Source organism: Macaca mulatta, chromosome 11 (genome assembly GCF_049350105.2).
Source record: "Macaca mulatta isolate MMU2019108-1 chromosome 11, T2T-MMU8v2.0, whole genome shotgun sequence".
Taxonomy (NCBI): Eukaryota; Metazoa; Chordata; class Mammalia; order Primates; family Cercopithecidae; genus Macaca; species Macaca mulatta.
The window spans coordinates 128,086,483-128,111,152 of record NC_133416.1 but is presented as its reverse complement, the minus strand read 5'-3'; the positions used below and the strand labels follow the sequence as shown (position 1 = coordinate 128,111,152).

Sequence of the window (24,670 nt, the reverse complement as noted above, 5' to 3'; positions counted from 1 at the left end):
TGGTGAAACCTCGTCTCTACTAAGAGTTCAAAAATTAGCCGGGCGTGGTATTGTGCACCTATAATCCCAGCTACTCGGAACGGTGAGATAGGAGAATCGCTTCAACCCAGGAGGTGGAGGTTGCAGTCAGCCGAGATCACACCACTACACTCCAGGCTGGGCGACGGAGTAAGACTCCGTCTAAAAAAAAAAAAAAAAAAAATTTACTGTTCGGTCATTTTAGAAATAAAATGTTAAATATATTTTTGTTTTTTTATAAATATGTAAATCTATTTTCATAGTAGTTATTCAGTGCTTTTTTTTGAGTGTTTACCATATACCAAGCTATTAAAACAGTTCCTTGAGTTTGCAGACCAAGTTACCCTCTAGACTATACAGACCTTTGATGACACAGACAGGGAAGGCAAAGTCAAAATCATCCATGCCCGTCTGTGTAGTAATTCACCTTTGCTGATTTTGACAGGTTTGGTCGTTTGTTTAGCATCTTGTATTCCCTTATATAAACATGTGCTGTGATTGTTTGCTTCAGTACTAGAGAACCCACTATGCATATAAGCAGTCTGAAGTGCAATGGCTACAATTTTTAAGTGGCTATCAAACCTGATTTCCCAAATCAAGTATTAATTAGTGGTTTCAGTAGCTTGTGATTTATGTTACGATACTTCAGTGCTTCTGGAAGTTTATGAAATTACATTCAAAGTAATACAACAAGTTGCTTGCCAAGCTTATGGTAAAAGGCTGGCTAAGTGCTGATTCTATAAGGACTAGTTATTATTAAGAGTGATAAAGTGACAGCTGTGTGCATTAGACTTTTCCTGAGAGTAGCACTTGTTGAATTCTGCAAACAATGATTTGTTAATTTAAAGTAGGGAAGAAGTGATTCATGTATAAACTGAGCATGAAGGGGATTCTGAAAAACTTCAGTAAAACCTAATCTTTTAAAAATATATATTGCCGGGCGCGGTGGCTCAAGCCTGTAATCCCAGCACTTTGGGAGGCCGAGGCGGGCGGATCACAAGGTCAGGAGATCGAGACCATCCTGGCTAACACGGTGAAACCCCGTCTCTACTAAAAAATACAAAAAACTAGCCTGGCGAGGTGGCGGGCGCCTGTAGTCCCAGCTACTCGGGAGGCTGAGGCAGGAGAATGGCGTGAACCCGGGAGGCGGAGGCTGCAGTGAGCTGAGATCCGGCCACTGCACTCCAGCCTGGGTGACAGAGCAAGACTCCGTCTCAAAAAAAAAAAAAAAAAAAAAAAAAAAAAAAATATATATATATATATATATATATAAAATACAATATTAAGCAGTCTAGATCATGATAATTATTGGAGCACAGAGTATAAATTTTAGTCCAAATCAATCTCATATCTTTTATGATTATATCCCTTAAATCTTACCTAGTCCAGTGGCTTCCTGAGGAGGAAACAGGCAGATGTCTCTCTTACTGTTACATCTGAACAGTAACTATTTAGAAATTCCGGTTAGTTGGTTAGAATCTAAACCACATTTTTTCAGTGCATGTAAGTTGGCTGTTTGGATGACTGTGAACCACATATTCCCAAGAGGAACTGTTTTATGATGGTGTCTTTAAATGACAGATTGAGAGACCCACCCCCATAACGATGCACTTAAATCCACCTAAACAAATGTGGAATGAGACGCTGAAAGCACCAGATGCTGCTGGTTTAAAGTAATGTAAAGCAGTAATCACCTAAGCAGGATGATTAGTCTCAGTGCTAGCAGACGCAAAGCCCATATTATGACAAATGAAATTTTAACTGCCTTGAAGTCTCAGTCTGCCATGTGGTCTGAGTTTCTCGGTAATCCCACTGCTAACTTTTTGATGGCTCTCCTTTCTTGAATCTCTTTATTCTTGTGTCCAGACACACATGATACTATTTACATGTTTTGCTGAGGGTTTAAAGTGCTTACTAAGCTGCTGACCCAAAAAAGATGAGCTGTCTCTCAAACAATAAGCAGTGTGGTCTTTCTACCCTCAGCTCTGGCCTACCTTAGCATTGCAGAGAACAGAAAAAAATGCCTGTTTACTAATAGTATGTTACCAAAAAAAAAGTTTAGCTTGGTGGAAAGTGACATTCTTTTCACAGCCATTGGAAACACACACTTTAGAGCAAGTCGGGAGAATTTTCTTCATTGTTCTTCTGCAGACAGGTCTGGGACAGGTTTATCAGACTCACTAAGGGAGGAATGGGGTGAGCACCTCTGTAAGACATAGTAAAGGGTCTGTTTTACTATGCGAGTCTCTTCCTCTAGACTGTACAGTTGATAGAAAATTGGCCATAAAGGACAAACTTTTTGTTCCCAGTGGCCACTATCAGAAGTACATTTCCATTGGAAAATTCACTTCATAGTTGAAACGTTTTGCTGAGTGTTCAGTGAGGCTCCCCTAAACCCTAATTAGAATTTTACCATGTTTTCTATCATTACTGCAGTTTCCCAGTATTATCCACGGATCTCTTCTTCCTCCCAGTTTGCACTGGTTGAACCGCCCTTGTGACCAAGGATGGAATTTTTTCTCAAAGAGAGCCTTTGAGCTTTTCATTTGTTTCTTGTGTTTGACTTGTTTTCTGCTGTCACAGTAGTCTAGCTTTCTAGCTATACTGTGTAATACACTGAAATGTGTTGCTCTCTGCCATGAATATTATCTTTCAGACTTCTGCAGAATCTGAAATCATCTTGTAAGCAGTGATATGATATTTGGTGGCTAGGTTTTTTAAAATTAGTGTTTCTTAATTAAAGTCTGTTCTTTGAAGTTAATTTAGAGTGGAAACAGGATGATAAATTATTTTCAGGGCTACACTAAGAAGTATTAACATTAAGAATGGACTTCAGGATTTTCCCAAACTTAAGTCCAGGGCTGTTTTGTCTACTCTCAGTTTCATCTGGCAAATTAACCTTTCAGATTTGGGAAGACTTGAAAGAGTTCGACCTATGGGTGATGGCATGTGAGCTAAAAGCTGATGAATATTGAGCACGCACCCCTAGTGATCAAGGATCATAGAACCTGAATTACAGTCTATCCGCTGCCTAGTTCAGGGACTAACAGAGTCTTGACAGATGTCTGATTCAGTCCCCTCGTTTTATAGCAGTTGCTGCTAACCTATGATTAGAACATGTTTAGGGCCAGAAATCTAACAGTTGTTATTTTGTTTTAAAATGCTACACAGGCGGTGGCTCACGCCTGTAATCCCAGCTCTTTGGGAGGCTGAGGCAGGCAGATCACCTGAGGTCAGGAGTTGGAGACCAGCCTGGCCAACACGGTGCAACCCCATCTGTAGTAAAAATACAAAAATTAACCAGGGCACGGTGGCATGCGCCTGTAGTCCCAGCTACTCGGGAGGCTGAGGCAGGAGAATCACTTGAACCTGGAAGGCAGGGGTTGCAGTGAGCTGAGATTGCACCACTGCACTCCAGCCTGGGCAACAGAGTGAGACTCTGTCTCTAAATAAATAAATTAATTAAATGGTACACTCTTGGTGCGCTGAGTCCACACAGGGCATAGATATCTAGAGAACCTGTATCGAGAACGGGAGCACTGCTTAGAAACCTTGCAGGTTATGTCATCCTCGTAGAGAACATTTGAGCTCCGTTTGGTCTCACTGTCTTTGTCCCTGGCCCACTGGTTGTAGAAGACGGTGTGATACAGAGATATCAGTGATAAATTGAAAATAACTGTAGCTAAATGGCTAAAATTAATCATTTACTTCCCCCAACACTTTTGGTTAATATGCATTTAACCAAAAGTTAAGCATGTTGGTGAACCTATAAGAGAGTCTCGGGAGTGTCTAAAGCCACAAGGGAAAGAGAGCACCTCCCTTCACTTTAACCTTGAAAAGCTCTGAGGAGAAGGTAAGATTTTTTAAGGGTTACTTGAATGACAGAATGAAAGGCAGGCAAACTAGATGACTGATTGAGAACATGTTCTGGGAATATGACATCACTTGTGGCAGTATTCGCTGGTCAGAGTGGTATTAATTCCACATACCTCTAGGAGCCTTCTTTCTCTGAGACAAAGGGATGCCTTCTGCATCTTCATATACAGAACTTAGACTAGAGTGAGGAGGACCTAGATGGTCTAATTAGAAAGAGGGTGTTCAACTTAACACAGATGGAGAGAAGGGATAGGCTGAGGAATAGGAGGAACCCATTCAGACAGACGCCAAGGCAGAGCCAGCGTGGTGCTCAGCTCCGTTCTGTGGAGGTTGTGCCTCCTGAGTTTATGCACTTTATAATTAGACTTGATTCGTCACAGAGAAGGGAACCTGGTGACCTGAAGGCAGGAAATTATGTGAACAGATGTTTGACAGTGGCAGTGAACAGTACATGGGAAAGAGTAAGAGGGAGGGAGGGTAAGGAGACACAGCAAAGTAGGAAGTAGGCGGAGTTGTGAGCAAGGTCTGCAGTAACTGTAAAGGGTAACACCTCAGAATGGCCAGAATGGCTGCAGATTTCATGTGCATGATGAGAGACTGTGATGTGTTGAAGATGAACCCAGACTTTATTTGGAAGGTTAGGATAGAATGACACTATCTAGAGTCATGGAAAACCCAGTCACTGGGCAGTCTCACTGAGCAGTCTGTTCCATATTTAGTTTAGACCCAGCTAGAGGAGGATTAGCATGAGTTGAATGACAAAGCAGCAAGTGACTCCTGCGCTGTTAGGATGAAGTGATTCTATGGTAAATTGAGTAGAAAAGGCCAGGATGGGCCAGATGTGGTGGTCCATGCCTATAATCCCAGCACTTTGGGAGGCTGAGGCAGGCAGATCACCTGAAGTCAGTAGTTCAAGACCAGCCTGACCAATATGATGAAACCCCATCTCTACTAAAAATACAAAAATTTGTTGGGCGTGGTGGTGGGCCCCGGTATTCCCAGCTACTTGGGAGGCTGAGACAGAATTGCTTGAACCTGGGAGGCACAGGTTGCAGTGAGCCAAGATCGTGCCACTGCAGTCCAGCCTGGGTGACAGAGCAAGACTCCATCTCCAAAAAAAGAAAAGGTCAGGAAGGGACAGGTCGTCTGCATGTGTCACAGAGGCAAATAAACTTACCCCGAGGAGCCTGGCCTCTTGCTTCTCTGTCCAGTCTGTTTGCCCGCCCCTCCTTTGGTTACTGGTGAGCTGCATCATTCAGTCCTCTGACCCTCACTCCCCACAGACTCCTGTCTCTCATCTGTCCATCCTAGGCCTTCTGTTACTTTCTTCGTGCCCTTGATGCCTTGCATTCCATGTATTCACCTGTAAGTCCATGAACAGATCACCCTAGCCAGTATCTATACACAAACCTGTGTTTTACCTGTGCTCTGGCGCGATGCGCTTCCCACCTACTGCTGACTGCTGTTGTTCCTCCAGCCTTCTGAGCTGCTCCCTGAAAATGTCCTGTTGGTTGACTCATGACACAACCAAATCTTTGTTTCCTGAAGATGATGACCATGGGAGGGCCTGTCCTTTCAGATATGCGTGTGAGTTGATTAGAGCAGGGGCTCTGGGTACGTCTCTCAGTGCCCTAAACATCATGCTTCAGTCATCCCTTTGCAGCTCTGAATGCTCTGAGCTTTGTCAAGCCTCACTGACTAATACATTTCATTGGGTTCATTTCAAATGACATGCATTTGTATACATTTTACCGGGTTGTTTTATGAATGTATTTAAAAATTAAAGGAGACCCTAGTATAATAAACATCCTATATGATTATAAAGTCAGGAATTAGGTCTTGACCCCTTCTCTCCAGAGCTCACACTGCAGCTCACCCTGTAGCTCAGTGAGGGCTTGATAACAGTGATGACAGTGGAGATGAAGATACATAGTTTGCTCTTCCTGGGTTGACTACTGTGTTTCCAACTCAGATTCTGAGTTGTAGGGATGAAGCAGCTTTTTCTCCTCTGTGTTTAGATAGCACCGTCCACACAGTAGGAACCCATGATATAGTAATTTAGTTGATGTGTCCAGAGTCTGCCAAGCTGCTGTATTTACCCACTTGATTACATATATTGACAGTTTACCACCAGTTCTATGAAAATGAAATATATCTGCTCGTGTGGCTTTTTACTTTCCTTAGAATAAGTGGAAATTTGAAGTTAATAGAACAGTTTTGCATTCATTCAGCAAGTATTTATTGAATGTCTACTCTGTCAAGTGCTAGGAATCCACAGAAAGAATCAGACATGGTTTCTGTTTCCGAGGAGCATGTGGTCAGTTAGCATAGGAAATAAATTCACCAGTGTATAAATATTCACACGGTCATAGAATGGACGAGTGAGTTGAGACACATTCAACGTTCTATGGCACATCACCTAGAAGAAGCAACTGGGCCGGGTATGGTGGCTCATGCCTGTAATTCCAGCACTTTGGGAGGCCGGGGCAGGTGGATCACCTGAGGTCAGGAGTTTCAGACCAGCCTGACCAACATGGTAAAACCCCATCTCTACTAAAAATGCAAAAATTACCTGGGCGTGGTGGCATACGCCTGTAATCCCAGCTGGGGCAGGAGAATCACTTGATCCCAGGAGGTGGAAGCTGCAGTAAGCTGAGATTGCACCATTGTACTGCACCTGGGCAATAAGAGCAAAGCTCCATCTCAAAAAAAAACAAAAAAGCAGCAGCAACTGACTGGTTGGATCAGGAAAGACTCTGAGAAAGGGCTCCTGACGTGGCTCTTTAAGAATGAGGATGGATTTTCCAGATGAAGGAGCCAGGGCAGGACCTTCTGTCTAGAGTGTGAAAAAACACAGTATGTGTGGAGAGGGGGGAATTGTGTTGAACTGGCTAGAATACAGAGCCACAGGAATGCGTGTTGAGGGCTTGGGCTATACGGTGGAGAGTGTCCTCCCTGGCCAGAGAGTTTGACAGTCATCCCACCACAAGACCCCATGAAGAATTCCTCAGCGGCTCTGTGTCCTCATCAAACCTGTGTTTGCAGAACAGTGGAGGAAGAGAGCTGAAGGAAGGGAGACACCTTGCACCTGCCAGGCCCCGGCCTAGACTACAGGGGTGAGCAGTGAGCCATGCTCTCGGGGAACCTTCACTGGAGTTGAGGGGAGTGAGAATGTTTAAAAAAAACAAGAAATTTTTTATATCACATGTTGAGAGATGAAAAGAAAAATAAGGCAAGGGCAGGAAGTGTAATAATCTTAAATATAATTGTAAGAAAGTCCACCTGTCATTGAGAAGCTAGTACTCGAGTGAAGAACTGGGAAAGACGAGGAGGGGAGCCAGCTGGGTTCTGGGAGGAGATTGTTCTAGGCAGAGGGCACAGTAAATGCAGAGCACTGAAGCGGCGGCATGGGGGGCAGAGTGAGGAGGCTGCTGTGGCTGGCACAGGAAGTAGCAGGAGGTGACCTGAAGGGTCACAGTCACAGCAGGACCTTGTCAGCCAGTGTGAAGGCTGTGGCTTCTATCTGTGGGAAGTTAAGAGTTTTGAGCCAGGGGACCCACAAAACCTGTCTTACGGTTTAAGAAGCTGCTGCTGTCTGCCCTGTGATGAAGAGACTTGTCAGGGGTTAAGTTGGAGGCAGAGAGGCCAGGCAGGAGGTCATTGCAGCAATGCACGCCAGGAGAGGCTGGCGGCTTATGCCAGGCAGGGTGTAAAAGAAAGAAAGAGAAAGAGGTCAAAAACAACATCACAGATTTCCATCTGCACAATTGGAAGCAAAGAGTAAATGCTTGGAGACAGAAGACTACACTGTTAAGAGCTGAGTTTGGACATGTTAGATTTGAAAAGCCAATTAGACAGCCAAGTATATATGTCTCTTAGGCCATAGGATGTATGAGTCTTGAGCTCCAAGAAGAGATTCAGGCTGGAAATAAAAATGTGTGAGTTGATGACATATAGTCTCAAGAGCCTTGAGATTGGACGAGATCACAGAGAGAGGAAAAGATCTGAGGAAAGGACCATGGAATTCTGGGAATTGAGGAGGAGCTACAGAGAAGCCTGAAAAGGAGTGGCCAGTGAGGGGAGGAGCAGGAGAGCACATTGTCCTGAGAACCAAGGGAGGAGGAGGGAGCCATCAGCTGGGCAGGTTGCTGCCCAAAGGTCGGGTAAGAGGAGGACAGAAGTCGATTACTATGGCTAGCAATGAGGGGATGCTTGCCAAGCCCCCAGGAGCAGTGTCAGTGGAGTAGCAGGGATGAAAGCCCTGCTGGAAGTGATCAAGAGCTCAGATGATAACATCTAATTGATGGGAAATATATGGGATAGAGGAAAAGCCAACCACCCCAATAGGGAAGCACCAGAAAATTCCAGATGACTCCACTTTCAGCAAGTCATTAAAAAAAGGACCGTAGGCTGGGCATGGTGGCTCATGCCTGTCATCCCAGCACTTCGGGCACTTTGGGAGACCAGGGTAAGATTATTGCTTGAGATTAGCCTGGGCCACATAGCAAGACCTCATCTCTACAAGAAATACAAAACTTTGCCGGGTGTGGTGGCATGTGCTGGTGGTCCCAGCTACTCAGGAGGCTAAGTATTGCTTGAGCCCAGGAAATAGAGGCTGCAGTGAGCCAAGATCGTATGACTGCACTCCAGCCTGGGCGACAGAGCAAGACCCTGTCTCAAAAAAAAAAAAAAAAACATGATTGCAAATGGTGTAAATGGTGGCCTGGGTAACCACAGGTCAAGAATTCGAGACCAAGCCGGGCGCAGTGGCTCACGCCTGTAATCCCAGCACTTTGGGAGGCCAAGGTGGGCGGATCATAAGGTCAGGAGATTGAGATCATCCTGGCTAACATGGTGAAACCCCATCTCTACTAAAAATACAAAAAAATTAGCCAGGCGTGGGCGCCTGTAGTCCCAGCTACTCGGGAGGCTGAGGCAGGAGAATGGCGTGAACCCAGGAGGCGGAGCTTGCAGTGAGCCGAGATCGCACCACTGCACTTCAGCTGGGGCGACAGAGCAAGACTCCATCTCAAAAAAACAAAACAAAGCAAAACAAAAAAGAATTCGAGACCAGCCTGGGCAACATGGTGAAACCCTGTCTCTACTAAAAATACAAACATGAACTCAGGAGGCAGAGGTTGCAGTGAATCGAGATTGTGCCATTACACTCCAGCCTGGGTGATTTTTCCATCTCAAAAAAAAAAAAAAAATTCTAGGAAGATGTTTAACAGTAGTAATCTCTGAAAAGTGGCAATGTAATTTTTTTATTTTGCTTTACTGTATTCTCTGGTTTTCTATAATGCAGTTAATGAATTGCTGGGATGATGCCTCCAAGTGAATGAAAGGGATGGGGTGTTATCTAGGGTGTGAGTTCACTTTAAAGCAGGGAGCAAGAACAACACATCCACAACATTGGAGGGAAGGCAGGAAAAGACAGCTGGGAGGTCTCGGACTGGTTTCCTGGGTCTCCAACAGCCAAGCACTGTGTCTAGCAGGAGGAAAGCAATCACCCCAAATTCCACAAGTCCAAACGGGCTGAAGAAATGGGTGCTTTGCATAAATTGCATGTAAGTTTCTGAAGCTGGAGCTTAGGGCTGCCTGATTTCTGAGGGAATTGCAAACTCTGTGAAGGGGCATAGCTTGTGGAAAGAGGATGAGCCTGGAGTCCACACTGACTGCTATCTGCTGTATCTTGTCTCCTCCCCAGCACTGGCCATGGGCCTCTGTGTCGCCATGATCGCCTTTGTCCGCCTGCCGAGCCTCAAGGTCTCCTGCTTGCTTCTCTCAGGGCTTCTAATCTATGATGTATTTTGGGTAAGCGTTTATGTCCTTGGAGCCCCTCCCCTTCTTTGTGTTGAAGTGAAGCATTCACTCCCGAAAACTATTAACTAGAAGTATCCAAAGTTGGGCTTGCCGGGCCGCCGATCACTGTCTCTCCAGAGTCCTTAACTGTAGTTGTTCATGGGTGTGCAGTCTGATCCTTTTGTTTGCTGAGTTGTTGTACAGTAGGTAGTGTGTGTGTGTGTGACTCCTAGGATAGAAGAGGTCACAAGATTCGCTGCAGTGAGGGCCACCCTGTCACGGAGTAATCTCTGGGTGTGGAGAGTGCAGAAATTGGCAAGTACACAGGAAGAGCAAAGATTTTCTCAGATCATACAAAGAAGGCATTGCAGTCACAGCATTCTGAGACTCTGCTCTTAAGAGCAAGGAGGACTGATGCTGAAAGCAGGTTGCTTCCAGCTCCCTCTGTTAAAGGCATCTCTCCAACTCGGCAGGTATTTTTCTCAGCCTACATCTTCAATAGCAACGTCATGGTGAAGGTGGCCACTCAGCCGGCTGACAATCCCCTTGACGTTCTATCCCGGAAGCTCCACCTGGGGCCCAATGTGGGGCGTGATGTTCCTCGCCTGTCTCTGCCTGGAAAACTGGTCTTCCCAAGGTAGGACCTCATGCTATGACAGGACCACACTCTTCCTGTGCCTGTCTGTTCCCGGCCTTGGTCAGTCTCTTATGTCATCAGCATTCTGATCCCAACCTGGGGTCATTATCTCCATGCTGCAGAAGAGGATGAGATTCTTGGCTTGCCAAGAACGACCACTAAGTGATCCAGGCGCTGCCTTTTATTATTGATTAATGTCAGCAAACAGCCATGCCTTACTGCTGTTTCCACTGTTTCGAGTTGGCTAGAGGGAGTTAGGAGAATCTGGATCCTTTTAATTTGTAAGATATTTGTAAAAATAGGTTCTAATGGTAGAATTATACAGCTCCTGGTAATATAATCTTGGCAGAATGAATGTACTGCTTTAATCTTCCACCTGTAATAGTAGCCAAGTGCTTATTTGAAGTTTCAACAGTGAATGTGTCACAAATGATGAATCGTTTGACATTTCTAGAGGAAGCAGCACTTATGCAAATCACTTCAGCAGTCACTTCCAAGGGGCTCTCCTGAAACACGGGGGGGCCAGGTGGAGACCTCTAGTGCCAGTACTGTTGCAGCTTTTTCTCTCTACACTCTTAAAACTGATGTTCTATCAGAAGAGATTTCCATCTACTCTGCAGATAAGCTCTTTTACTCCTTAAAAAGCTAACAAACTTTGCACAAAAGGAATAGAAACTGGATTGTGTAGAGTGTGATGTTGCTAACCTGTGAAACTGCATTCCAGCTCCACTGGCAGCCACTTCTCCATGTTGGGCATCGGAGACATCGTGATGCCTGGTCTCCTACTATGCTTTGTCCTTCGCTATGACAACTACAAAAAACAAGCCAGTGGGGACTCCTGTGGGGCCCCTGGACCTGCCAACATCTCCGGGCGCATGCAGAAGGTCTCCTACTTTCACTGCACCCTCATCGGATACTTTGTAGGTAAGAGAACCAGAGAGACTGCAGATGATCCTCGCTCTGGCTGACCTCCAACCCATGAAATTAAATCAGGTCTTCTAGCTACAGATACTGGATGGAAGGAGAGCGGGAATTCTGAGTGCTGTAATAGACAACCTGGCCTGTGAGATGCTAAGTGTTCTGTGTACTGGATATAGGCCAGTTCCCTCTCCAGCAGTGTATCTGAAGAATATTGTAGGAAAAGCATGTCAGTCTTCAAAGCCAAGGACACACAGCACACAGTGCAGTGGATTAGTCTGTGCTTAAATCTTCCTCTAGAGTTGAATGACTGTTGTATTTATTTCTTACTTTATTCAACAGATACTTACATTCATTAGTTCTATATTTCTACCACTCTGACCTAGGCTAAGTTTTGTAGCCAGCTCGTGTAGGCAGACAGCAGATGGTTGTGATGGGGCTGGGAAAAGTAGTAACCTGCCTGCACATGCAACTGCTCCTGCATAGTGACTGGAAAGGAGCGTCTCTTGCACTCCGTGCCTCCTCCTCAAACCCAGCACTGTCCTCGTCCCAGAGCAGTTCATTCACATGGGTTCATTTCAGACCACAAACTCAGAGGGGCAAGGCAAGTGGCATTATCCCCATTAGACAGATGAGCAGGCTGAGGCTCGGAGAGGTGGAAGGTCTGAACTATGGTTATGTTAGCTATTGTGAGTAGCAGAGTTGAAACTTGAACCCAGGTCTTCTGCCTCCCAAATCCAGCCTCACAGGAGACAGAGGCACACTTGGGGCTCGAGGGAGGGTTTGAACCCAGGAATCAGAGCAAGGAATTAGACCTGGGTCAGTCATGTGTCCTTGGAGTTGTAGGTGTTTTTTAAAGCTATGCTGATCCACATTTCTTCAGCTGCCCAAGCTGGGCATTTCACACCCCAACCATAGAATGGACAACAGCACATTAGATCTGTACAGTCGCAGGACTTTGCCAAGCAGCAGCCGGGTGACACGGGTTCCCTCTCCGGTCTCACAGATGCTTCTCTCTCCTCACAGGCCTGCTCACTGCTACTGTGGCGTCTCGCATTCACCGGGCCGCCCAGCCCGCCCTTCTCTATTTGGTGCCATTTACCTTATTGCCACTCCTCACGATGGCCTATCTAAAGGTGAGAGCAGCAGTTATAAACCTGTGAAAGCAATAACTTGGATTGGCCCCGTGCCTGGGTTTGCACTCTCCTCGCTGGAGGTGATTCTGCTTAAGTCCCTGAGTGAGCTTTTGATCTCTGCTATTTTGTGTGTGTGCGCTACCCTGGCATTAGCAAACGCTTCCAGATTCATGCAGCCACTATCAGAAAATGCTCATGAGCTAGGCCACTACACCACCTGGGCGAGGAATAACTAATTGAAAGCCCTAGAGCCCAGCTGAGGGAACTTTCTGCTTCTGTTCAAAGCAGTGCCCTCCCGCCACCTAACAGCTTCACGCTACGTTAAAGTTTGGGAATAATTAAAATTGAATAGTGTTGAGGCAGCATATGATAAAACCAGAATTAGCGTGTTACTTCCCAGGTGTCTGTCCCCCGTTTTACAGATGAGGAAGCAGGTTACAGAGGTCAACTTACTTGCCCAAGTCACCTGACTCACGACCTCTAGAGAGTTGCTAAAAGCCCTTTTCTTGCTCAAGGAGCCTAAAAGCACCCCTTCTAGGGAGTCCTCCTAAAAATAGTGGGTTATTTTTAAATGGGTAAGATTTAAATGCTCTGATTTTCCGCAGAAGCAATCTGATCTTAGATCAAGCATCAGAAACGGGGCAGGGCACACGGTGGCTCACGCCTGTAACCCCAGCACTTTGGGAGGCTGAGGCAGGCAGGTCACGAGTTCAGGACTAGCCTGGCCAACATGGTAAAACCCTGTCTCTACTAAAAACACAAAAATGAGCCAGGCATGGTGGTGAGCGCCTGTAATCCCAACTACTTGGGAAGCTGAGGCAAGAGAAGTGCTTGAACCCAGGAGTCGGAGATTGCAGTGAGCTGAGATCTCACCACTGCACTCCAGCCTAGGTGACAGAGCGAGAACCCATCCAAAAAAAATCAGAACGAGGCCAAGCGCAGTGGCTCATGCCTGTAATCCGAGCACTTTGGAAGGTCAAGGCAGCAGAGTTGCCTGAGCCCAGGAGTTTGAGACCAGCCTGGCCAATATAGGAAGACTTCATATCTTTAAAAAAAAATTTTTTTTTTTTTTTTTTTTTTTTTTTTTTTTTTTTTTTTTTTTTTTTTTTTTTTTTTTTTTTTTTGAGACGGAGTCTCACGCTGTTGCCCAGGCTGGAGTGCAGTGGCGCGATCTCGGCTCACTGCAAGCTCCGCCTCCCGGGTTCCCGCCATTCTCCTGCCTCAGCCTCCTGAGTAGCTGGGACTACAGGCGCCCGCCACCGCGCCCGGCTAATTTTTTGTATTTTTAGTAGAGACGGGGTTTCACTGTGGTCTCGATCTCCTGACCTTGTGATCCGCCCGCCTCGGCCTCCCAAAGTGCTGGGATTACAGGCTTGAGCCACCGCGCCCGGCCAAAAAATTTTTTTTTTAAAGAATCAGAAAAGACAGCTGTGTGTGCCTTGTGTTTAAATCTGTAACTTAGAAAGTCCCTTGTTTCTCAGGGCGACCTCCGGCGGATGTGGTCTGAGCCTTTCCACTCCAAGTCCAGCAGCTCCCGATTCCTGGAAGTATGATGGATCACGTAGAAAGTGACCAGATGGCCATCATAGTCCTTTTCTCTCAACTCATGGTTTGTTTCCTCTTAGAGCTGGCCTGGTACTCAGAAATGTACCTGTGTTTAAGGAACTGCCGTGTGACTGGATTTGGCATTTAAAGGGAGCTTGTTTGCAGGAGAGAGGTGCTGGAGCCCTGTTTGGTTCCTTCTCTTCCTGCGGATGTAGAGGTGGGGCCCCTTCCAAGAGACAGGCCTCTCCCCGGCGCTCCTTCCTCCCACGTTTTTATGGATCTGCACCAGACTGTTACCTTGTGGGGGAGATGGAGATTTGACTGTTTAAAAACTGAAAACAGCGAGGAGTCTTTCTAGAACTTTTGAACACTAAAAGGATGGAAAAAATTAGCAAACCGAAGTTTCTTCAGTGACCCCTCGAGAACTTTGGGACCAGTTTCCTATGGGGGACTCAGTTTCAGAGAACTGAGACAGAAGCTCTTCTGTCGTTATATTCTTCTTTCCTTTTTTTGGATTTATTAAATATTTTCTGTGGTGTGAAGTGACTTATTAAATCCACAGACATTGAGTGACTTCTTACAACATCCACATAAGAATTTGTTGTAATGAGTTCATGTCCACCCAGATGTTGTGTTGGCAGTGAACAAGGGCACGGTTTTTATACATACGTACATATATATATACACACACATAGATATATATGAATAAACAGAAATGAAATCCTGCTAAGATCACGCTGTGTAGCTGACAGGGGCTTGCTGTCGTTTTGAGCATGTCGAGCAGTTTACTGTGGCTTCCTTGTATATGGATAAGCTGCTGTCCTTCCCCTTCACGACCGACTCCGCAGTTACAAACCAGTATAGCATTTGTGCTGATAGACTCATGGACTTTAGGAGACCTAACTTGGTTTTGATCAGTGTAGCAAATTAGGGATGAAGAGTTCAAACCTTTCGGCCCTTTCTTTCTTTTCTAGGCTTCTCCCTTGCAGGGTGTTCCGTAGTTTCTTCTCGAGCCAATGCATGTATTATAGCAGCAGGTGTCTTTGTGCTTTCTCATCATAGTAATGTACTACTTGTAAATACATTTTTCTATTTTCTATTTTTTTGTATTTTTTTTTTTGACATTTTGTTTCATTGGTGTGCTGTATATTTTCCATGCCCTCACTCCTTTAAGAAAAAAAAAAAAAAAGGAAAAAAGCAACACGATCCTGTCCTTGCTGTTGTGATTATAGTCTTGGTTTATCTGTGGTGACAGATGGGTGTTGGGGATACATGTCAAATGCCCCGCTGAGGTGGGCCCTAAATTCCAGGAACTGGGGAAAGAACCAGCTGCTCTGTCCTGAGAGCCTGGCCCTGTGCTGTGGTCTCTGCTGCAAGCCCAGAGTTCTGGGAGTAACTAGTGTTAGGTGTGCTGGCCTTTACCTAAGCAGCCCCTGCCTGGTAAGAAGGCACCCATTGTTCGGAGGCAGAGAGCAGCCTGCAGTTGGCATGAGGATGCCTGACAACAAAGGCTGGAGAAGGGCCCTGAGTCCCAGCCTCTTCCCAGGGGTCCCCGCCCCAGTGGCTGCCTCTGTCTTGACGTGTAATGAACTGGTGTGCTGTGTCACTGTGGCCTGAAGTCACTGTGGATCGAGCTCACAGGGGGCACCCATCCTGCTGTCAACAGAGCCTGAAGCACTCAGGGTGTTGGATTCCTCTGTTGTTGTCATCAAATCCTGCTGAGGGGTTTCTGGGGTTTTGTTTTTAATAAATGACTCCTTTGTAGCCTTTGTCACATAATCTTCACTTTGGTTGTTGGTACCAAACAGAGCTCCCAGCCATCTCCTCCCTGTTCTAGAAGACTGATGGAAAGTCCCTGTCTGTCCCCAGACCTGGTCACCTGCACCTCTGGCCCAGTCATAGATACATCAAAGAACTGAAGCTTCTGCTGTCCACAAAACTCAAAACTGCCTCTGCATTGGGTGAAGACTAAAAATCCACTCGCGGACTCTCCCTTCCTTCCTTCACAGCCATCAAGGATGCAAATAGCTAAACAAACAGGCCCAGGGACAGGGAGGGGCTCCAAAATGACTCGCATTAAGGGCAAGTGCCAGTGATGGGTAGAAATAACGTTATCCTTCACGCCTGTAATCCCAGCACTTTGGGAGGCCGAGGAGGGCGAATCACAAGGTCAGGAGATCGAGACTATCCTGGCCAACATGGTGAAACCCCGTCTCTACTAAAAATACAAAAATTAGCCGGGTGTGGTGGCAGGCGCCTATAATCCCAGCTTTTTGGGAGGCTGAGCCAGGAGAATCGCTTGAACTCGGAAGGCAGAGGTTATAGTGAGCAGAGATCATGCCATGGCACTCCAGCCTGGGCGACGGTGCAAAATGTTATCCTGGCAGTGGGTCATTTTAATTTTTCTGTCTTTGTTTTCATAAGAAAATTAAATTCCAGGCTGGGTGCGGTGGCTCAAGCCTGTAATCCCAGCACTTTGGGAGGCCGAGACGGGCGGATCACGAGGTCAGGAGATCGAGACCATCCTGGCTAACACGATGAAACCCCGTCTCCACTAAAAATACAAAAAAATTAGCCGGGCGTGGTGGCGGCGCCTGTAGTCCCAGCTACTCGGGAGGCTGAGGCAGGAGAATGGCGGGAACCCGGGAGGCGGAGCTTGCAGTGAGCCGAGATCGCGCCACTGCACTCCAGCCTGGGCGACAGAGCGAGACTCCGTCTCAAAAAAAAAAATTCCAGACAGAAGGAACATCATGATTTTGTCATTCTCACTTCTGTGCAGGTTTTGGGGGGAAATACCCACACAGAGCTGTGAATGTACCCTGGATTCCAGTTCCTAATCTTCAAAGCCCTTAAAACTCTGGCAGAGAAACAGCAAATGCTCTGCTTGTCTTGAGTTCCCCACAGTAGACACGCTGGAATCCCTCCCAGTTCTGGAAGTCGTGCCCTTTTGTTGGAGGTTGGCTGGGTGGGCTGCAGTTAAAGCACACATTGGACTTCCCTTCCAGCCTCCCTGTGCTCCCTGCTGCCTGAAGTCTGCTGCATTAGGTGCGCATGTTTATGAAATTTCCTCACTGATCTGAAGTCCTTTTTCCTCACAAAGAGACTATGTTATTAGAACTCCCACTTTTTAATAACTTTTTTCTAGATTGAGCTAATGAAGATATGACAGTAAAGGCTGTCCAAAGCCTAGTGTGTTCCATTGTTGTCATTACAGTGCATACCCTCTCTGAATGTGACAGTGACAGCTCCCTGCCTAGGAATGGTTCCAACCAAAGCGGCTTGGGACTAAGCTACTGTCTGAATTACTTTTGTAGCAGGCTCACAGGCCTTCAGTAAACAGGTAAGTTAGGTCACCCACAAGAAAAACAGAAGCACTCGTTCTCTGTGAGGACGGAGGGGAAGGGAGTTCCATTTTGCCAGTCAAGTGTTAAAAATAGAACCTGCTGTGTCTGCTTAGCAGCTCTCACATTACTGCTCACCAGATCCCATGTTGTGTGTACGTTTCTGTTTTGTAAAGCCTAGCATTTACGTCAGAGGGCCTGGAGTACATGCCTCAGGGACATCGTCTGTGCAACCCCGTTCTCTACAGAGCTGTGTCAGCGGTACAGGCTCAGAAGGAAGCCATCTCGGTTTCCTTCTGGTCTTCAGTGCACAGTGGCTGGGACAGCCTGCCCCACTTCACCGAATCACATTTCTTCAGGAGTTTCCAACAGTGAAATCATTTCTAGAACAATGGCTGCTAACACGTGTCAGCTGAAGCACTGCAGATCGAGTCATCCAACTCAAGCTTCTTCCTCTTTCTGGAAGGTATAAACCAGGTAAGACTTTTTAATCCAGAAATTATTCCTATTCCCTGCAATGTATAGGGTGCTTTCTATCTGCAAAACTCTAAACTCAAATTTCTGCAAGTTCAGATTCCAGCTGTCTCATGTGCAGAGCCTCTCCCATCACAAAACTCTTCCCTCTCCTTTCTTTGACTGCTTCAGCCATCATCTGTTTCCTCCTCAGCCTTTCCCTTGGAATCCAGAGCCCTTTCCTGTCCATTAGAGGCAATCAGTCATGCTTCAGTAAAGTTTGAGGCACTGGGCCTGCCAGTGAACAAAACCAGACATCCTGACACCCTACTCCTGCGGTCTGTGCAGGGCTGGCTTTAGCAAGCTTGACTTGTGGGGAGGGGGTGTGGCAGTCATCCCCACACAAGGTCACACAGGGATGCCACAGTGCGTTCAAAAGTAGAATCCGTAGCCTTCTGTCCGTAACTCTGGGCCTTGCTGTAAATAGCAAAGGCTCGGGCTGGGGATCCTGTATCACTGGACTGGATGTGCCAATGAAGAGAAGACTGAAAAGCAGATTGGCACAGGAGAAGCCCAGTGCTCCTGGTGGACACGAGCCTGCATTCACCCGCATGTCTGAAGAACGCGAAAGCCTTCTACAGCCCCAAGCGCACTGATCTTTCATCACTACAGGTTTTGAAAGTCTTACCACACGGAGCCAGTGGTTAGCAGGCGCTTGATACAAACACCCTGCAGGGAGGCTGTGAAGTTTCTAACTCTGCAGCACTTACGGAGGAGCACTTGAGCGTGCAGTAGAGCGCCTAGATACCTGAGTTCTTAAGAATTCATGCAGCAGATTCCGCTTTACTTATGGTTCCTTTCATTTGGAGTCTGCCTAATCAGTTTTTCTCTTAAGTTCCAAGAAATCTTTTTCCTGTTGAGTAGAACCTGTAAAACATGCCACCTGTCTACAGGCGAACAGAGGCCCTGAAGGTTCCAAAATAGCTGGGCCCACGAGCTGTCTCCAGCCCCAGTGGAGTCCTGGGATTCTCACCAGATCCAAAGATGACAGAGGAATGGGAACCAGTTAGGCAGAGGAGACAAGACTTGAGAGACTGGGAGTAGGGAAGCCGCCAGGCAGTGGGCGGCAGGCCTGCGCTTGTGAGGAATGGAAGACAGGAAGTGGGTGTCCATAGGACAGAGATGGAGGGGGGCAGCACGACGGCCACTGCATTCAACCAAATGTCGGAAGACAAGCGATCCAGCCCCGGGATCCCGACACCAGTTGCTCTGTCTCACCAGAGAGTCCCGCTCCAGGCGGCCACCTGTCAGCCTTCTACTGCCACCTTTCACTCCGCCCACCTGGAGCTGCTGGAGTGTAGCCACCAAGTGAGCTTCTAGCTTTTGTGTTTGAGCCTTTGCCATTGGAGATTGAATTTCCTCACACTTTCAGTTGCTGTCGTGCCTTGACGGGGTTTTTATCCCCAGGTAGACAGTAACACATCCTGTGCCAGCTTCCTAGGGAAGGCAGAAACCAATTTCAGAAAAAGAGGCTGAGGGCTTGGTAGTGCAGGGAGGAACTAAGATAACGAAGCATCGCACGGATGAGTCGTAGCCTTGCCGGCCTGACGGCGGGTAGATTGCAGTGCCACCCTCCCTAAGACCGCCATCCGACCAGGAGCCCCGGCCCCACCTTTCCTCCTTCCCTCGTGCCTGCTTGGCACTTCCTGCGGCTCTCCCCTGTTGAGTGCAGGTATTCTGCCCGGGGCAGTCGCTGTGAGAGAGGCCATGACCTGGACCAGGGTGATGCGAAGAACAGAACTTGCTACCAGATTGGATGCAGCGGGTGGGGACTCTACACTTCTTAACCCGAACAACTAATTGCCGAAACAGATACAGAAGAAATTGGAGAAGGGTTGTTCTAGGCAGCAGAGCACTAAAGCCAAAAAAAAAAAAAAAAAGCCCCAGAGTCTTCAGTGATGTAAAGCCTTGCAGAGTATGCGAGATGACCTAGACAGTGAGAGGCAGGAGGAAAGCGACTCCGTGGAGCTCAAAGTGTGAAGGTGTTTGTCAGCGCACATCCCCCACACAGCCACCATGGGGCTGTGGTTAGGGACAGAGCCCCGAGTCTGAGCTGCTTCATCTGAAATGGGGATGAAGGTGCCTCATAGAAAGTATTGAGTAAATATGAGGCGCTCTTCATAGGAGGCACTCTTCTGGTTTACTGTGTTCTCATGTATTGCACACACAGTGCTCACGGAGTTGGAATACAGGTAAAATCATTAGATCGGTATGCTGTCATTATTCAAACCACCACAGCTCCCGGTTCATTGTTAGGAATACTCCTTCTCTCCCCACTGCTGAGGGGTGGTCCCCCACCCAGGGTCTCGATATTTTCTTCTGCACAATGAAAGGCTTGGCACAAAGCTCCATACTCAGAGGGGGAGAGTGGGTGACCCTGCCCATGCAGTTCCTCATTTTCGCTGCTTAAGGCCAAGAAGATCAACCTCTACCCACATTCTGCACACAAACCAGTGTTGACGTTTTATTTTTCTATACCGTTTTTTCCCCATAATAAACACTACATGTGCCCTCTTTGACTTCAGTGTACTTTAAAGTCTTAACTGCTTGTTTTGAGGGAAAGTTTACTACACTGTGACGCTTCCATTCTGTCAGTCTTTTGTGGGCCTGCATTAGTCGTTCATAAATCTTTAGGTTTTTCTTGAACACCCTTGGAACAGAAGACTCATGGGTCAGGGCCAGGCTCGGTGGCTCACACCTGTAATCCCAGCACTTTGGGAGGCCGGGGCAGATGGATCACCTGAGGTCGGGAGTTCAAGACCAGCCTGACCAACATGGAGAATCCCCGTCTCTACTAAAAATACAAAATTAGCTGGGTGTGGTGGTGCATGGCTGTAGTCCCAGCTACTCGGGAGGCTGAGGCAGGAGAATCGCTTGAACCTGGGAGGTGGAGCTTGCAGTGAGCCGAGATTGCACCACTGCACTCCAGCCTGGGTAACAGAGCGAGACTCCGTCTCAAAAAAAAAAAAAAAAAAAAAGACTCATGGGCCAAACTCCTATCCTGTGTTAAAATAAAACACAATGTCATTCTAAGCCACTTGGCTCAAGTCAGTCCACTGAATAGGGGAGGGACAGTAGCCAGACTAAAGAGAGTTTAAGAGGAGATTCCAGCCACGCATTTGGAAAATTCACAGTCTTCCAGGACACAGTGAAGGAGTCAGGACTGAGGCACCATCTGATGAAGCAGATGAATAACTGGTGGGATGACCCATGACCCTCCCCAAAACGAGCTGACGAAGGAGCTGACGCTACCGTGAAGGGATGGGCCTGCGCTTTGTCCTCAGCCCTGCCCCACATCCCTCTTGATCATTTGGCCAGGGACACAGTTGCCAGGCTTCATTTGAGGAGGACATGAAGCAAGGAGAAGGGACATACTCATGACCGAAAGAAAGCTCAGAGGCCTGGTGTGTCAAAGCAGATCTGGGGAGAGATGCTAGAGAGAGCCCCAGCCAATGATGGCCACACACCGGGTGTCAGTCCTGCCTCCCAAGAGCCCTTTAAGGCAGGTGCCATTACTGTCACCACTGTCACAAAGGAACTCGCCAAGACCCCAAGATCACCAGTTGGTAAGTGGCAGAATAAGCCCTAAACACTGTCCCTAACCATTATGTTCCATCCTCATCCCAAGATTAGAAACGATCTCCATACCAGAAAATACAGGTAAGGCATAAACAGTGATGGCTCAAGGGCCTACTCTTAGTTCCAAATAAGTTTAAATCCATCCACTGCCTGTAGCAAATAAAGATTCTTGCAACAGCCTCTGCCTGGGTCTCCCTAACTGCAGAGTGTGTTCATACTGCGGGCCAGAGTGGTGGCCGGTCATCTCAGCTCTTCAGTCTCATTATATAACGGCAGATTTTATCATCCATTTTATGTACCCAAAGTTTCAAAGGCAGCTAATTTGCCCCAGATCTTCCTGCTTCCAGAGACTGAGCTCATTGCCCAGATGATGGCGAGATAATCACAGCCAGGTTTCGTAGACACGACTTGCTTGGCATACACACTAGACTGGGGGGGTTTCTGTAAACGGGGAAGGACCATGCAAACAGCATTGTATTGGAGATGGAGATCCACCAACCCTGGTAGGTGGCAGGAAAGAGCTGGGGTTTTGGCTGCCTAGCCCCAGGCTGACCCAGCTGCTGTCCAGAGGGGGCCTGCCAACACCTTCCTCTCCAATACTGCTGCAGCAGTGTTGACCATTACTCAGAAAGGGTATCACCTCACACAAACCAGGAGTCCCTAGGAGGAGGGGACCAGGATGCATGCCTCCTAGCGAGCCAGGGTCAAACTAGAATCTTTGAGGCATTCAAAGCAACTGAATTTCACTGTTAAAATTAGGACTGCCATATTGCAGATTGTTTTGTTTTGTTTCAGGCAGGTTCTTACTGTGTTGCCTAGGCTGGAATGCACTTGTGCAGCCATAGCTTACTGCAACCTCCAACTCGAGCTCAAGCAATCCTATTGCCTCCCAAAGTGCTGAGATTACAGGCAAGAGCCACCACACCCAACCCATTGCTGACATTAAAACAAGCCATAAAAACATAAAAACAACTGTCAGCTGCTGTTCTGATCCCCAGTAATACTGGGCGGTTATTCAAACCAATCCTCTGGCTAAAAACAACTTTAAACTACACACATGAAATCCAGAAAAGACCATGTACAAGCCCTGCCTAAATCTGATTTCTGAAATACATAGAGGGCAGACTCTAAACAGCCCAGCTAAGGCCAAAAGAAAGAAAGACAAATTTCAGCTACTGCCCACCAGGGGACGATCAAAGAGTTTTTTTGCTTGTGTTTTGCCTTCCTTTTTCTTAAATTTGAGACAAGGTCTGTGTCCGTCTCCCATGCTGCAGTGCAGTGGTACAATCATAGCTCACTGCAGCCTTGCTCTCCTAAGCTCAAGCAATCCTCAACTCAGCGTCCCAAGTATTAATAGCTGAGACTACAGGCACACACCAACTACTTGGGAGGTTTTTATTTGTAGAGATGGGGTCTTGCTATGTTGCCCAGACTGGCCTCAAGCCATCCTCTCGCCTTGGCCTCCCAAAGTGCTAGGATTACAGGCATGAGCCACTGTCCCTGACTGGAATCAAAGTTTTAAATCTTGAATTCAACCATTAATTGCCTGCTTTAAAAAAAAAAAAATTCTTCAACAGAATTTCTGCAATTATATAATTCAAAACTGCTATACACATGAACAAGAAAATGTGATCCATGCTCAAGAAGCAATTGACAGAAACTGACTGATATGACTGACATGTTGGAATTAACATTCAAGATGTTTAAAGTAATTATAACCATGCTCCAGGACGTAAAGGAAAATATGCTCAGAATGAGCAAACAGAAATTGTCAGCAGATAAACCGTGACAAAAAGAACCAAATAAAAATTCTAGAACTTAAAATACAACATACGAAGTAAATTCACTAGATAGGATTAACGGCACATTGACAGATTAAAGAATCATTAAACTTGCAATAGAACCATGATTAGTAAACCTCTTCTGTGAAGGGTCAGATAATATTTTTAGCTTTGTGGGTCAAAAATCACCTTTATAACTACTCATTTCTGCCATCATAGTGTGAAAACAAGCAGCCACTGTACATGAGAATAAACATTCCACCTGTGACCAGTTTCCCAAACCCTGAAATATCTGATCTAAAAAACAGAAAAGATACAGAAAAAATGGTCAGAGCCTCAGTTATCTGTGAACAGTGTCAAGCAGTCTAACATATATATGTTGGAGTCACAGAATGAGGGAAGAGAGAATGAGTCAGAAAGGTTTTTTTTTAAAAAAAAAAATGGCCAAATTTGGGGAAGGAGTCAAGAAACATGGCAAATCCCAAGCAAAATAAATAAAGGAACATCACACCCGGGACTTTATAATCTAAAACTAAATATAGAAAGTCTTGAAAGCAACGAGAAATAAAATGACATACTGCATAGGGGAACAACAATAGATTTACATGAATTTCAGCAAAATTCTCATCAGAAATCGTGGAGACTATAGGACAATGGAATGACACCTTTAAAAACATAAAAAGTACAATGTGTCAACCCAGAATTCTATATCCAGTGACAATATCCTCAAGAATGAAAGTGAAGGCCAGGTGCAGTGGCTCATGGCTGTAATCCCAACACTTTGGGAGACCAGGGCAGGAGGATTGCTTGAGCTCAGGAGTTTAAGACCAGCCTGGGCAACACAGTGAGAACCGATCTCTACAAAAACTACAAAAAAGCCAAGTATGGAGGCATGCACCTGTAGTCCTAGCTACTTGAGAGGCTGAGGTGGGAGGATGGCTTGAGCCCAGGGGTTTGAGAGTGCAGTGAACTACAGTCACCACTGCAATCCAGGCTAGGCGACAGCAAGACTGTCTAAAAAAAAAAAAAAGCCCAAAAATGGGAGGAAGTATTTGTAAATAATATCTGCTAAGGATTTAGTATTCAGAATATATCAAGAATTCTTACAGCTCAACAATAAAAAAGACAATCCAATTATTTAAGTGGGCAAAAGATATGAATAGAAATTTATCCAAAAAAGATATACAAATGGGCCTGGCACGGTGGCTCATGCCTGTGATCCCAGCACTTTGGGAAGCTGAGGCAGGGAGATCACGAGGTCAGGAGATCGAGACCATCCTGGCCAACCTGGTGAAACCCAGTCTCTACTAAAAATACAAAAATTAGCTGGACGAAGTGGTGCGTGCCTGTAATCCCAGCTACTCGGGAGGCTGAGGCAGGAGAATCGCTTGAACCAGGGAGTCAGAGGTTGCACTGAGCTGAGATGGTGTCACAGCACGCCAGCCTGGCAACAGAGCCAGAATGCATCTCAAAAAAAAAAAAAATATATATATATATATATTTATACACGCGCACACACACACA

The 24,670-nt window shown here is 46.4% G+C and overlaps 1 protein-coding gene across 10 annotated transcripts in view; it reads left to right on the top strand.

Moving 5' to 3' along the window:
- The window catches only part of SPPL3 (signal peptide peptidase like 3), a 145,263-nt gene extending 130,130 nt beyond the window's left edge, over positions 1-15,133 (top strand). For 9 of the 10 annotated variants that reach the window (XM_077952521.1, XM_077952519.1, XM_077952518.1 and 6 more), the window contains 5 exons: positions 9,602-9,708; positions 10,170-10,333; positions 11,058-11,257; positions 12,278-12,387; positions 13,869-15,133. In XM_077952521.1, the coding sequence (XP_077808647.1) occupies positions 9,602-9,708; positions 10,170-10,333; positions 11,058-11,257; positions 12,278-12,387; positions 13,869-13,940 (653 nt within the window). In that variant the 3' untranslated portion in view covers positions 13,941-15,133. 10 annotated transcript variants of the gene reach the window in all.
- The last annotated feature ends 9,537 nt before the right edge of the window (positions 15,134-24,670 follow it).